Source organism: Tauraco erythrolophus, chromosome 25, assembly GCF_009769465.1.
Source record: "Tauraco erythrolophus isolate bTauEry1 chromosome 25, bTauEry1.pri, whole genome shotgun sequence".
NCBI lineage: Eukaryota > Metazoa > Chordata > Aves > Musophagiformes > Musophagidae > Tauraco > Tauraco erythrolophus.
Window position 1 is genome coordinate 6,095,520 of NC_141489.1, and position 13,263 is coordinate 6,108,782.

The 13,263-nt window shown below is 51.0% G+C and overlaps 2 protein-coding genes across 2 annotated transcripts; one reads left to right on the forward strand and one right to left on the reverse strand.

Annotated features, from left to right (window-relative positions):
* Positions 1-2,986: 2,986 nt before the first annotated feature.
* On the reverse strand, positions 2,987-3,292 carry LOC147526983 (feather keratin 1-like). Its single transcript, XM_086626448.1, has one exon. The coding sequence runs from the start codon at positions 3,290-3,292 to the stop codon at positions 2,987-2,989; it is 306 nt and encodes a 101-aa protein (XP_086482574.1).
* Positions 3,293-7,201: 3,909 nt separating this feature from the next.
* On the forward strand, positions 7,202-7,507 carry LOC147526984 (feather keratin 1-like). The gene has a single exon (XM_086626391.1). It carries the CDS (start codon positions 7,202-7,204, stop codon positions 7,505-7,507), a length of 306 nt encoding a protein of 101 aa, XP_086482517.1.
* The last annotated feature ends 5,756 nt before the right edge of the window (positions 7,508-13,263 follow it).

Genomic DNA, 13,263 nt, shown 5'->3' on the forward strand with positions numbered 1-13,263 from the left:
TGGATGCATCTCATCAGGTCCCATGGGCTTGTGCACCTTCAGGTTCTTTAGATGGTCTCAAACCTGATCTTCTCCTACAGTGGGTGGTTCTTCTCACAGTCTCTGCCTTTGCCTTCTGTGACTTGGACTGTGCAGCTGGAGCTCTTGCCAGTGAAGACTGAGGCAAAGAAGTCTTTGAGTACCTCAGCCTTCTCCATATCCCAGGTAGCCAGGTCCCTTGTTTCCTTCCAGAGAGGGCCTACATTTTCCCTAGATCTCTTTTTATCACTGACATATCTATAGAAGCCTTTCTTGTTGCCCTTGATGTCCCTGGCCAGATTTAACTCTATCAGGGCTTTAGCTTTCCTAACCTGATCTCTGGTTGCTCAGACAATTGCTCTGTATTCTTCCCAGGCTACCCATCCTTGTTTCCACCCTCTACAGGCCTTCTTTTTGTGTCCGAGTTGGTCCAGGAGCAACTTTTTCATCCATGCAGGCCTCCTGGTGTTCCTACCTGACTTTTTCTTTGTTAGGATGCACCACTCCTGAGCTTGGAGGAGGTGATCCTTGAATATTAACCAGCTTTCTTGTGCCCCTCTTGCCTCCAGGGCTTCATCCCACTGTACTCTACCGAGGAGATCCCTGAAGAGGCCAAAGTCTGCTCTCCTCAAATCCAGGGTAGTGAGCACACTGTGTGCCCTCCTTGCTTCCCTAAGAATCTTGAATTCCACCATTTCATGATCACTGCAGCCAAGGCTGCCCTTGAGTGTCACGTTCCCACCAACCCTTCTTTGTTGGTGAGAACAAGGCCCAGCAAAGCACCTCTCCTCATTGGTTCCTCTACCACTTGGAGAAGGAAGTTATCATCAATGCATTCCAGGAACCTCCCGGATTGCCTATGACCTGCTGTGTTGTCCCTCCAGCAGATATCGGGGTGGCTGAAGTCCCCCTTGAGGACCAGGGCTCATGAACGTGAGGCTGCTCCTATCTGTCTGTAGAGGGCCTCATCTACTTGGTCCTCCTGGTCAGGTGGTCTGTAGCAGACTCCCACTACTATGTTCCCTGTCCCTGCTCTCCCCTTAATCCTAACCCATAAGCTCTCAGTTGGCACCTCATTCATCCCCAGGTGCAGCTCCATACATTCCAGCTGGTCTTTGACATAGAGGGCAATCCCTTCTCCTCTTCTCCCCTGCCTATCCTTCCTAAAGAGCCTGTACCCTTCTGTTCTGATACTCCAGTCACAGGATTCATCCCACCACGTCTCCGTGATGCCACGTGAGATGTGGATCCTGGGAGTAAAATGGCAGCATGGATGTCATCACACCTCTATGGATGTCATGAAGAAGACAACAGTCATGCTCCCACTGTGTGGCAGCGTTACAAGCTCAACCTAACACAAGAATGATTGTTAACTGCCTCTTTGGACACTGCCCCACCAAGGGTGAGAAGAACGTTACTCTGGGGGTGTGTGGAGCACACGGGGAGTGTTTAACATTCACAAAGGGAGGGTAAGGAGAGACACCATGCTGCGGTCCCCCTCAGGGCACTGTCACTCTCAGGAGAGGAAGTCATCCATGACTCCTCCAGATCTCCTGGCCATCAGGCCCAGCTTTGCTGAGCCTCTGCCCAGATGTGTCTTCTGGACCTCAGTGCCCTTGCTGAGGAAGGGGCGCGTGGCCACTGCTAATGTCAGTTGAAGAACCTGGGCTGTGGGAAGCCCTAGGCGGACAGCAGTCCCACAGGCTCCTGGGAAGAAGCCAGACAGGGAGAAGAAGAGAGAGGAGAGGAAGGGTAGCAGTTCCGCTTGCCCTGGCTGCTGCTGTGCTGAGGGAGGAGGCTCAAGCAGGAAAGGACCCCGAATGGCTGGCTAGAATTGACGAAAGAGCTGTCACCCGCTGTATAACATCATGCGCAATGATAAAACGGTGGGCAGAGCCCTGATCAGCAGTTGGTTTGGTAGTAACCTGCCAGTGTCACTCCACACATCCTTCAGCCCCTGACAAGCAGCAGCCCAAAGACAAGACCAGGAAAAGATGTCTTTGCAGCAACCCATCAAAAGAGGTGTGACTCCAGCACTGCTCCTGGACACCAAGGGATGTGATGAACATCCTGGGCTGTATGAGCAGGAGTGCAGCCAGGAGACTGGTGACAGCGATGATCACACCCTCCTCAGCCCTCTCCTGATGACATCTAGAACACTGTGGAGTTTTGGGCTGTAATGCAAGAAAGACTTTGACTAATGGGTGTGAGTTGAGTGGAGGGTGGGCAGGATGGTGGGAGGTCTGGTGCACCTGGTTTTCGGAGGGAGACTGAGGATGCAGGCATTGCTGAGTGTGGAGAAGAGAATGCTTTGGTAGGAGACTTGAAAGCATTTTTAGAATACCTATGGTCATTGAACTGCGTTGGGTCGTTCTTCCAGCCCCAGACAGGCAGAGAAGTTTGGAAAGCAGAAGGTCACCCTAAGTGTGACTAACCATACTCAAAGGAAGCCTGTGTTAACAACTACAGCATCACCATCCCCAACAGCTTCCTCACCAACCCACCTGAGCACCATCTCTCTCCCTGGGCATTGTGGTGGAGCATTTACAGAGGAAAGGATGACGCAGAGGCATGGGCTGGGATGCAGCATTACTTTAGTGAGTCAAAAGAGCAGAAAAGGTTGAATCCAAGTGGATGCCCTATTGCAGGGAGCACTAGAGGCAGACAAGAGTCTGCGTCTGATGGCCATGGTGGAGACCCCACCAGGTGTCCATCTGCCTGCCCCACAAAGGGAACAGGGCCAGCAAGACCTCCCTAGACTGCCTTTGTGTTGTCACAGCCCAGGGGAGCACCAGAGAAGAAGAACATAGGAGGGAAGGAGAGAGTGGAAAGATAGGAAAGGGAGGCACGGGCTGTGTTTTCCGAGAGCCCAGGCTGGCCCTGTCCTTTTGCAAGGGGGGCTGGGGTTCCTCAGCGGTACCATCTTGTATGTCCCTGGGGGCCTTCCCCAGGGCCACGGCCAGCAGCTTTAGCAGGGGAGGCACGTCCTGCCGCAGTAGCCGCTGCCGAAACCGGAGAGGCCAAAGCCCCCGGAGGAGATGGGCACTCCCTGAGAGCTGAGGATGCTGCCAACTGCAGCAGAGGTGGAGGATCCCACGGCGGTGCTCTGTGGGAAGGAGCTGAGGATGGGGCCGGGCAGGGTCACCACCACGGGGGAGGGCTGGATGAAGACAGTGGAGTCCTGGCATTGCCTGACACAGGGCTCATTGCAGCTGTTGGCCAGTGGGGTCGGGCCACAGGGCTGGGCTGGCAGGCACTGGTTGTAGCAGGACATGTCTCAGGGATGGAGGTGCCCCTTGAGAAAGGGGAAGCAGAGCATTAAGAGATGCCAGTCACTCTCCCACAAAGAGAGCCAAACTAAGCCACGCTGGAGATGAGTTGAAGGTGTTGTGGAGATGCCCATGGGCTTCTCCTTCCCTTCGGCTCAAAAGTTCCCCACCAAGCGCGACTAAACCCACAGAGATCACTGCCTAGCCCATCACTCACTTCAGCCAAGCCCCAGCCTCTCTCCATGCAACACTTTCTCTCCTCTTCCCTCTCTCATGATAAGTAGCCCCATGACCCAGCATAGGACAGAGGAGCAGGTATGCGCTGAGAGAACTTGATGGGGAAGAGGAGGAGGTGGGAGAGGAGATAGAGCTTCAGACTCACCTTGTTCCCAAGGATATGGAGGAGAGAGGAGAGGATGAGAGAGTGAGGAGAAGGGCCTGCTTTTATACTGCTCCTGCACTGCCCCAGGCCCACAGTCACTGCACGCAGGCAGTAATTTTCCAACCGACTCACCTCCACAGCAAATTATCCTACTTAATGGCACAGGTTGTGTTTTGGTTGCCTTCAATGCTGCCATTTCATTCCTTCATTTCTGACAGGACCACTCAGAAGCTTCTATCACATATTCTGATGGCAGCCCCAAGGATTTCCCATGCAGAAACACGTCAGTACAGGCAGAAGATGTGCTCCAAGTGCTGGAGGGGTCTGTGTAGGGCAGCATGGGTCTGTGGAAATGCGGCAAGGATGTTTTCCACCTCCTTTGCAAGAAGCTTCAAACATTCTCCCACTAACGCAGTTCTCTCTTGTGGGTTTCCGTTTGTTTGGCAAAGTCATCCCCTCTCACAAAAGTCTCTGGAGGTTCCCAACAAATGCCATGATCAGGCTTGCAGAAGGAGAATGTTGCCCTCCCAAACACAGTGATTTCTCAACAACCTTGTGGTGAGTCGGGTCTCGACTCACCACAAGAGGTTTGTGTTGGAGCTCGGGTGAGCACCTTCTTCCTCCCACTCTCCTCACACCACCGTACACTTTGGCTGCATTCTTTCAACCTGGCTGACAGGAAACATTTTTCCAAAACACGATGCCCATCCTGTGAGCTGCCTGAGATGCAGGAGTGCAGACAAGAAGGTCATGCTGACAGTAATGGCCGTTGGGGCTGCCTGGAGCTGTGTACTCATGTACTGCCAAGTGCACAGAGCTTGTTTTTCAGGGGCAGTGATGGAGCTGCCCTTGCTTGAAGGGAATTCAGCCCTACATGGATACAAGCCTGCAGACAGCACGCACTCCCGGCTTGGCCTCATGCCATAAGCCAGACACGTGGACAATCCAAAATTAGCGTGTGACTCGCCTTGAGAAGGGAGAGCCTATCCCAGGAAGCTTGCCTACTGAAAGCAATCCCTTGCCCTATTGGGACACGTCAAAGTTTCCTCCATTTCTGCAGGGCAGCGATGTGCGTCACCTCATTGATGTAGGCTGAGAGATGGTTTTGGACTCAGGGCCATGATGAGCACATCCCCTCCCTGAGCACCCTCAGGCACGTGGTGCAGTAGTGTCCTGCCAGCCCTCAGTCCATGGGGAATTGACAAAAGTTTCCTTGGCTGCCCAATATTACTGAGTTGTGCTCCAAGCTGAGCGGGTCTTGTGGCCTGGCGAAGAAGGCTTACTGAAGCACTCATTCCAGGACAATACATATCACCTGGGACTCAGGTCTGAGTCCTATCTGGTGAGGACTTTTTCTGAAACCCTATCTTTCCCTCAACAGAGCATTCAGGAGAGCTCCTCACTGCTGCCTGTTCTCTTTGGCCATGAAGGTGAGGCCTGTGCATCTGTTCCCTTCCACTCTCCAAGACTCTCCCCAAGGCTGACACTGCCACAGGGGGGAGATCTACCCAGACAAGATTTGAGACCTCTATGATCATAGCATCCAGTCCATGCATATTAAAGAGTTTCTTTCTCTCCAGCTGCAGGACTTGCTATTTGTCCTTTCTGAATACCATAAGAATCCCGTAGGCCTCAAAGGCTCCACTCGCTTCACAGGCTCTGTGGTTCTTTGATGGTTTTACACCAGTATGACCGTTCCTCTTTCAAACTGCAGAGCCATGAACTGGACAGCAATTGTGCTGTCAGAAGTGCCGAGTCAAGAAGAGGGAACAACTTCCTCAATCTGATAGCATCGGTCTTCCTAATGCAGCCCAGGATGCTGTCTGACACCATTTCCCCAAAGTTGTGAGCTGCCTCATGGTGTCCTCCACGACTCACATCATCTGCTGCAAAGCTGGTTGGAAGCCCATCAGCCTCAGGCTGTCGTGGTGCAGGAGCTTCTTCTTCCCCCACTGCAGGACATTGTGTCAAGGAGTTAAACGCTCTTGGCCCCACTCTGGAGCAATGCGATGCACCAGGAGGGAGTGGAAGCCAGCTGGACTTTGTGCCACTCCTCACAATCCTTGGAGATCAGCAGCCATGCCAGATTTCAATCCCCTGCACTGCCTTCTTCACAGGCCTGTATTTTGTCAGCTGGTCAGTAAGGATTGGTACATAAGACCATGTCAAAAGCCATGGTAAGATGACGTTAACAACATTTGCAGCACTTCCTTCACCCAACGGAACCAATCATGTCATCAAATTATGCTGTGAAGTTGGTTCACCTTCTTCTCCTTTTGTCTTGTGTAATGGCTTCCAGGATGATTTGCTCCAGCACGTTTGCAGGGATCGAGATGATGTTGAACGATCTGTCATGAGCAGCAGCCATGCCAAATTCAATCCCCTGCACTGTTGTCTTCCCCAGTCTGTATTTTGTCAGCTGGTTAGTAAGGACTGGTACAGCAGATCACGTCAAAAGCCATGGTTAGCTGACATTAGCAACATTTTCTACACTTTGCTAAGCCACTGGAGCCAAACACATGATCAAAGATGGCTGTGAATTTGGTTAGGCCTGCTTTCCCCTCCAGATAGCCACGCTGGCCACTGACAATCACCTTCTTGTACTGTTGTCTTGGGAAATGGCTTCCAGGATGATTTGCTGTGTTATCTTTGCAGGGCTTGACATAAGGCAGAAGGGTCTGTGGTTTCTTGTACGCCCTGCCCTCAGGGAAGCTGTTCCATTCAGTCCTGGGGTTGCCTTTGCCCAAGACTTCCTTTTCTTGCTGACCTACCTGGAAGAAGGTCTTCTAGACCTCCATGTGTTTTGCCTGATTCAACACCGGGTGGGCTTTGATGTTCCTGAACCCATCTCTCTGTACTCAGACAACCTGGTAAATGTTCTCCCCAGAGCAAAGGGCATGAAGACGAAGGCAGGTGATACCATTCACACAGCCTGGCTGTCTGTCTTCTGACCACATTGACGCATTACCACCCGGGATAGCCTTGGGTGTCTCATCCCAGCACATGAAAGTAGCTGTCATTATGGACCAAGCAGGTCAGAAATGAGGAAATGAAACTGCAGCGTTGACGGAAACTGAAACACAACCTGTGCCATTAGGTAGGATATTTTGCTTTGGAGGTGAGTCTTTTGGAAAATTACTGCCTGCGTGCAGTGACTGTGGGCCTGGGGCAGTGCAGGAGCAGTATAAAAGCAGGCCCTTCTCCTCACTCTCTCAACCACTCTTCTCGCCTCCGTCTCATTTGGAACAAGGTGAGTCTGAAGCTCTTCTTCCTACTCCTCAGCTTCCTGCAAGATTTCTCAACACATACCCTGTGATAGGCTGGGCCATGGGGCTATTGTTCATAGAAGAGGGTTGGGGGCAGAAGCTGTGACATAGAGAGAGTCTGGGGCCTGGCTCACGTGACCTATGGACTCTTGTCTCCAATACGTGGTTTGTCTCTCTTGTGGTGGGGTGATAGGCTGCTCCTCATCCACTCCTCATGCTCTGTTTCTCCCTACCCTTTCTCCCAGGTGCTTCTGCAGACCCAAGACATGTCCTGCTACAACCAGTGCCTGCCAGTCCAGCCCTGTGGCCCGACCCCACTGGCCAACAGCTGCAATGAGCCCTGTGTCAGGCAATGCCAGGACTCCACTGTCTTCATCCAGCCCTCCCCCGTGGTGGTGACCCTGCCCGGCCCCATCCTCAGCTCCTTCCCACAGAGCACCGCCGTGGGATCCTCCACCTCTGCTGCTGTTGGCAGCATCCTCAGCTCTCAGGGAGTGCCCATCTCCTCCGGGGGCTTTGGCCTCTCTGGTTTCGGCAGCGGCTACTGCGGCAGGAGGTGCCTCCCCTGCTAAAGCTGCTGACCATGGCCCTGGTGAAGGCCCCCAGGGACACCCAAGATGGTACCGGAGTGAGAACAGAGCATCGAGCTGTTGCTCTCTGAGTGGCTGAGCAATCTCTGACCCCCTTTTAAAAGGACAGGGCCAGCCTGGGCTCTGGGAAAGCACAGCCCATGCCTGCCTTTCCCATCTTCCACTCTATACTTCCCTCCTATGTCCTTGTCTTGTGCTCCACTGGGCTATGACAACACAAAGCTGGCTGAGGTAGGAACCACTGACCCTGCTCCCTCTGTGGGGCAGGCAGATGGACACCTGGTGGGATCTCCACCACAGCAATGGAGCACAGACTCACGCCTGCCTCTGGTGCTCCCAGCACTGAGACTACCACACGGATTGGCCTCATTTCCCCCTTTTCACTCATTAAACTTCTGCTGCATCCCAGCCTACGCCTCTGTGTCATCCTTTCATCTGCAGGTCCTCCTCCACAATGCCCAGCGAGAGAGGTGCTGGTCTGCAGTGGTTTTGTGAGGGGCTTGTTGGAGAAGGCTGTGCAGTGACTGTTAACACAGGCTTGCTCTGAGTAGTCTTAATCATACAATGGGTGGGTGACCCTCTGGGTTCTAGATTTATCTGCCTCTTTGGGTACGGACAGAATGACCCAACGCAGTTCAATGACTATAGCTACTCTAAAGATGATTTTAGTTCTCCCACCAAAGCATTCTCTTCTCTGTGCTCAGCGAGCCTCATGCCCTCAGCCTCTCCTCCCCAACCAAGTGCTCCTGCCCTCTCACCATCCTGCCCACCCTGCACTCAGCTCATTTCACTTGGTTCACTTGCATTATAGCCTAAACTCAACACAGTGTTCTAGATGCCATCAGGTAAGTGCTGAGTACAGTGGGATCTTCGCTCCCGTCAATGTCCAGCGACGATCCTGCTCACATAGCCCAGGATGATGATGACCTTTCTCGATATCTGGAAACAATGCTGGGAGTCTCAGCTCTTCTGATGGGGTTACTGCAAAGGCACCTTTCCCTGGCTCTGCTTTTGGGCTGCAGCTTGTCAGGTGCTGAAGGATGTGTGGAGAGACATGGCTGGCTATTACCAAGCCAGCCTCCAGTCAGGGCTCTGAGTGGACATGTTGTGTCCAGCTGCGTCCTGCAGCACTTCAGCTGCTCCCCTTCCTCAGCTGCAAGTCTTTCTGCAGCCTTTGCTGCTGGTCACTGCACTGCCTGGAGAGCTCCTGGACAGCCCTTTGACACACTCAGCCTGCACCCGCGGCCTCTCCTCCTGCCCTAGGTCCTTCCCTGCCTCCCTCGCTTTACAAACATTCCCAGGAAGACCTGGGCACAGGCAGGAAAGGAGTGAGATGAGGAGGCCATGCACTGCCCATGGACCTCTGTGGTGGTCTCCTGGTTTCAGATGGGACAGAGTTAGTTCTTTTTAGCAGCCAAAGGAGCTCTGTGTTTTGGTTTTTGTCTGGGACTCATCATGAGAAGAATATGGGGAGGGACTTTTTACAACAGTGTCCACTGATAGGACAAGGGGAAATGGGTTTAAGTTGAAGGAGAAAGACTTAGATTAGATCTTAGGAAGAAATTCTTCAGTACGAGTGTGGTGAGACTTTGGAATAAATTGCCCAGAGAAGTTGTGGGTGCCCCCTCCCTGGAGGTGTTCAAGGCCAAGTTGGACAGAGCCTTGAGTAGCCTGGTCCAGTTGAGAGGCGTCCCTGCCCATGACATGGAGGTTTGATTAGATGATCTCTAAGGTCCCTTCCAGCCTGTGCCATTCTGTGATTCTATGAATACTGACAGCGCACTGATGGTTATAGTTGGCACTGAGGCCTCAAGGACTTCACAGCTTGATGTGTTCTTGCCAGTGGGCAGGAGCAAAACAGGATGGGGGGAGCATGGCTGGGACTGAGGGTCCACAACTGCACTTAGGATTTGAACTTAGACAGGATTGAGGGCTGAATTGAGCAATTAAGAATTCCATATCGTGCCTAATATAAAAATGAGGGTTGAGCAGAAGGAAAGGCTTTTGCTCTTCCAGGGGCTCTCACTCTCGGACTCTCGGAGTGCTCTCTCTCTGCTCTCACAGTTGTCTTCAGAGTTTTAATATTTAGCATCTTATCTACTGTATAGGCTGTTTGGCTGTTATTATTTGCAATTAACTGTCTCTGGGTGTTGGACTGGGATGAAAGGCATTTTTTCCCTAATTAGAATTATCGCTGTGCTGTGCCGTGTGGTGCTGATAAAATCATGGGTGTTGGGACCAGTTCTGTACTTGTATTCAGAGGTGCAGAGGTGGGTGGTGATGTGGGCTTCATTTATGAATTCTAACCGCCACCTGGCCGATATCATTGCCAGTTACACCCGTAGCTTCTTTCCTTTGGAGAGCTGATACATGAGGAGGACGTCTCCCTTCACTTTCCCCTCCTCCACCAGACCATTTACAAAAGCTTTGGAGAATTTTGAGAATATTGAATGTCATTGGAATAGTCTAAAGAGTATAATCCTGTTGCAAGGTCTCCTGATTGTATGTCTAATTATATATATAATAAGGGTTAATCAACCACTTAGAAATTTCTACCAATTTGTTACTCATGTTAATTTTGCTTGCTATCTCAGCTTCCGCAACAACCACTGTGGCTACACAAACCCCAGCTTCTGGTGCTCAGCGCAAACGCAAACGCTGTACTGAAGCCCCTGTGACAAGCACTGCATCTACTCAGACCACGTTATCAGTCACCCCCTTACGGAAGGGAAAATGTACACAAAAGTCGGTACCTATAGTAAAGAATGAAGAAGAAGAGGAACCAGGGCCATCACGACAACCAGAAGAAGAAGAGGAAGCAGGGCTGTCACAACAACTGGAAGAAGAGAAATAAGGGCCATCACGACAACCAGAAGAAGAAGAGGAAGCAGGGCTGTCACAACAACTGGAAGAAGAGAAATAAGGGCCATCATGCCAACCAGAGGAAGAGGAAGAGCTTTCTACTTACTCAGAAGAGGAAGAGGAAACAAGCTACTCTAAAGGAGGGCTGTTAGAACAACCAAAAGTAGAGGCGGCAGGCTCTTTCTTTCTTCAGAAAGAAAGAAAGAGAAAGAAAGAAGGAAAGAAGGAAAGAAAGAAGGAAAGAAAGTAAGTTTTGTTTTCCCCCAAGGAAGGACTCAGCAGAGGATAGATGAAGATCTCATAGATGAGACGATAACCACCAGATCTCTAATCATGAATGAGCTGCGAGACATTCAAAAAGATGACAGCCGTCATCTAGGTGAGCACATTGTCACCTGGCTGCTCAGATGTTGGGACAATGGGGACAGTAGCCTGGATATAAATGGTAGAGAAGCCAGGCAGCTGGGAGCTCTTCCTAGAGATGGCGGCATTGATAAAGCGATTGGAAAAGGGACACAAGTCCACAGCCTCTGGAAACGGCTCCTGGCAGCTGTGAGGGAAAGGTATCCCTTCAAGGAAGAGGTTTCATGTAAGCCAGGAAAGTGGGTCAACAGAGAGAGAGGTATATCCAGCACCTGAGGGAACCAGCCATGCGAGAGGTGATTTATTATGACCTGAGATATGTGCTGTTATCTGAAGATCCGGACAAAGTCCAGTGCAGACGACCCATGTGGCGGAAGGTTCTACGAAGCGCGCCACCATCATATTCTACTTCACTGGCAGTAATGGATCTCAGAGAAGACGCCCCACCCATGGGAGATGCGGTTACTCAACTCCGGCAATATGAAGAGTTCTTCTGTACAAGCCTGCGTCTCGGCTGTGGAGCAACTGTCTCAGGAGTTCTGACAATTTAAAGAATAAACGTCCTACTCCCCACCTGTACGTTCCAGAATTTCCGCTATTAGGACTAGAAGCTACTCTCCTTGAGAGAGACGGTGTACACCATGGGGCAGGCTGTGGTTTTACCTGCGTGATCATGGAGAAGACATGAGAAGGTGGGATGGAAAACCTACCTCAGCCCTAGAGGCAAGAGTACGCCAGTTGCAAGGAAAAACAACCACAAACACAAGTTTTTCCAGATCCTCCAGGAAAGTTGTTGCTCAAGTTTCCAGTGAGCAGGAGGGCTAATCCTTCCCTTGATCCTAATGCTGTTGATCCTCCTGCACAAGGAGTGAATTACGGACATGATAACAGGTATTAGAGGGGCCCTGCCTCCAGCCAGGTGGAGGACAGGGACGATCGAGTTTACTGGACTGTGTGGATTCACTCGCCTTGTACATCAGACCCTCAGAAGTATAAGGCTTTAGTGGACATTGGTGCCCAATGCACCCCGATGCCATGGAATTTTAGAGGAGCAGAACCCATCTACATTTCTGGAGTGACAGAGGGGTCCCAATAGCTGACTGTGTTGGAGGCTGAAGCGAGACTAACGGAAGCAGTGTCAAAAACACCCCATTGTGACTGGCCCAGAGACCCCATGCATCCTTGGCATAGATTATCTTAAGAGAGGGTATTTCAAGGATCCAAAAAGCTATAGGTGAGTTTTTGGTATAGCTGCATTGGAGACAGAGAAAGTCAAGCAGTTATCTACTTTGCCTGGTCTCTCAAAAGACCCTTCTGTTGTAGGATTGCTGAGGATCAAAGAACAACTGGTGCCGATCCCTACTACAACAGTGCACCGATGGCAATATTGTACCAACCGAGACTCTGTGATCCCTATCCATAAGTTGATTCGTCAGCTGGAGAGTCAAGGAGTCATCACCAAAACCCACTCACCTTTTAACAGCCTCATAGGGCCACTGCGTAAGTACAAAGATGAGTGGAGACTGACAGTAGACTATCGTAGCCTGAACGATATTACGCCACCATTGAGTGCTGCTGTGCCAGATATGCTAGTCACTAACTGGCCTGAAGGTAAAGATTTTGGAATGGCACCAGAGATAACACATGCAAAAAAGGCACCACCATTTTATTATGTCAGACAATGGGAAGCAATAAGCTCTGTTCACTGATCATAGAATCATAGAATGGTTAGGGCTGGAAGGGACCTTCAAAGGTCATCTAGTCCAACCCCCCTGCAAGGAACAGGGATATTGATGGATCCTGTCACCTTGTAGGAAAATATCAAAGGTGGAAAGCTACTGTGTGGAGTCCTGCACAACAAATCACAGAAGCTACCGAAGGGAAAGGTGAATCAAGCCAATTTGCAGAAGTGAAAGCCATCCAACTGGCTTTAGACATTGCTAAACGAGAAAAGTGGCCAGTGCTCTACCTCTATACTGACTCATGGATGGTGGCAAATGCCCTGTGGGGATGGTTATGGCAATGGAAGCAGAGCAAGTGGCAGCACAGAGGCAAACCCATCTGGGCTGCCCCGTTGTGGCAAGATATTGCTGCTTGGGTGGAGAAGCTGGCTGTAGAAGTACATCATGTAGATAGTCATGTACCCAAGATGGACCACTGAGGAACATCAAAACAATCTACAGGTGGATTGAGCCGCTAAGATTGAAGTGGTTCAGGTGTATCTGGACTGGCAACATAAAGGTAAAAAATTTTTAGCCAGATGGGACCATGATGCCTCAGGCCATCAAGGAAAGGATGCAACATACAGGTGGGCTCATGATCGAGGAGTGGCCTTAACTATGGACGCTATTGCACAGGTTATCCATGAATGCGAAACATGCACTGTGATCAAGCAGCTAAAACCTCTTTGGTATGGAGGACGTTGATTTAAATGTAAATACGGAGAGGCTTGGCAGACTGATTATATCACGCTTGAACAAACCCGCCATGGCAAGCGCTACATACTCGCAACG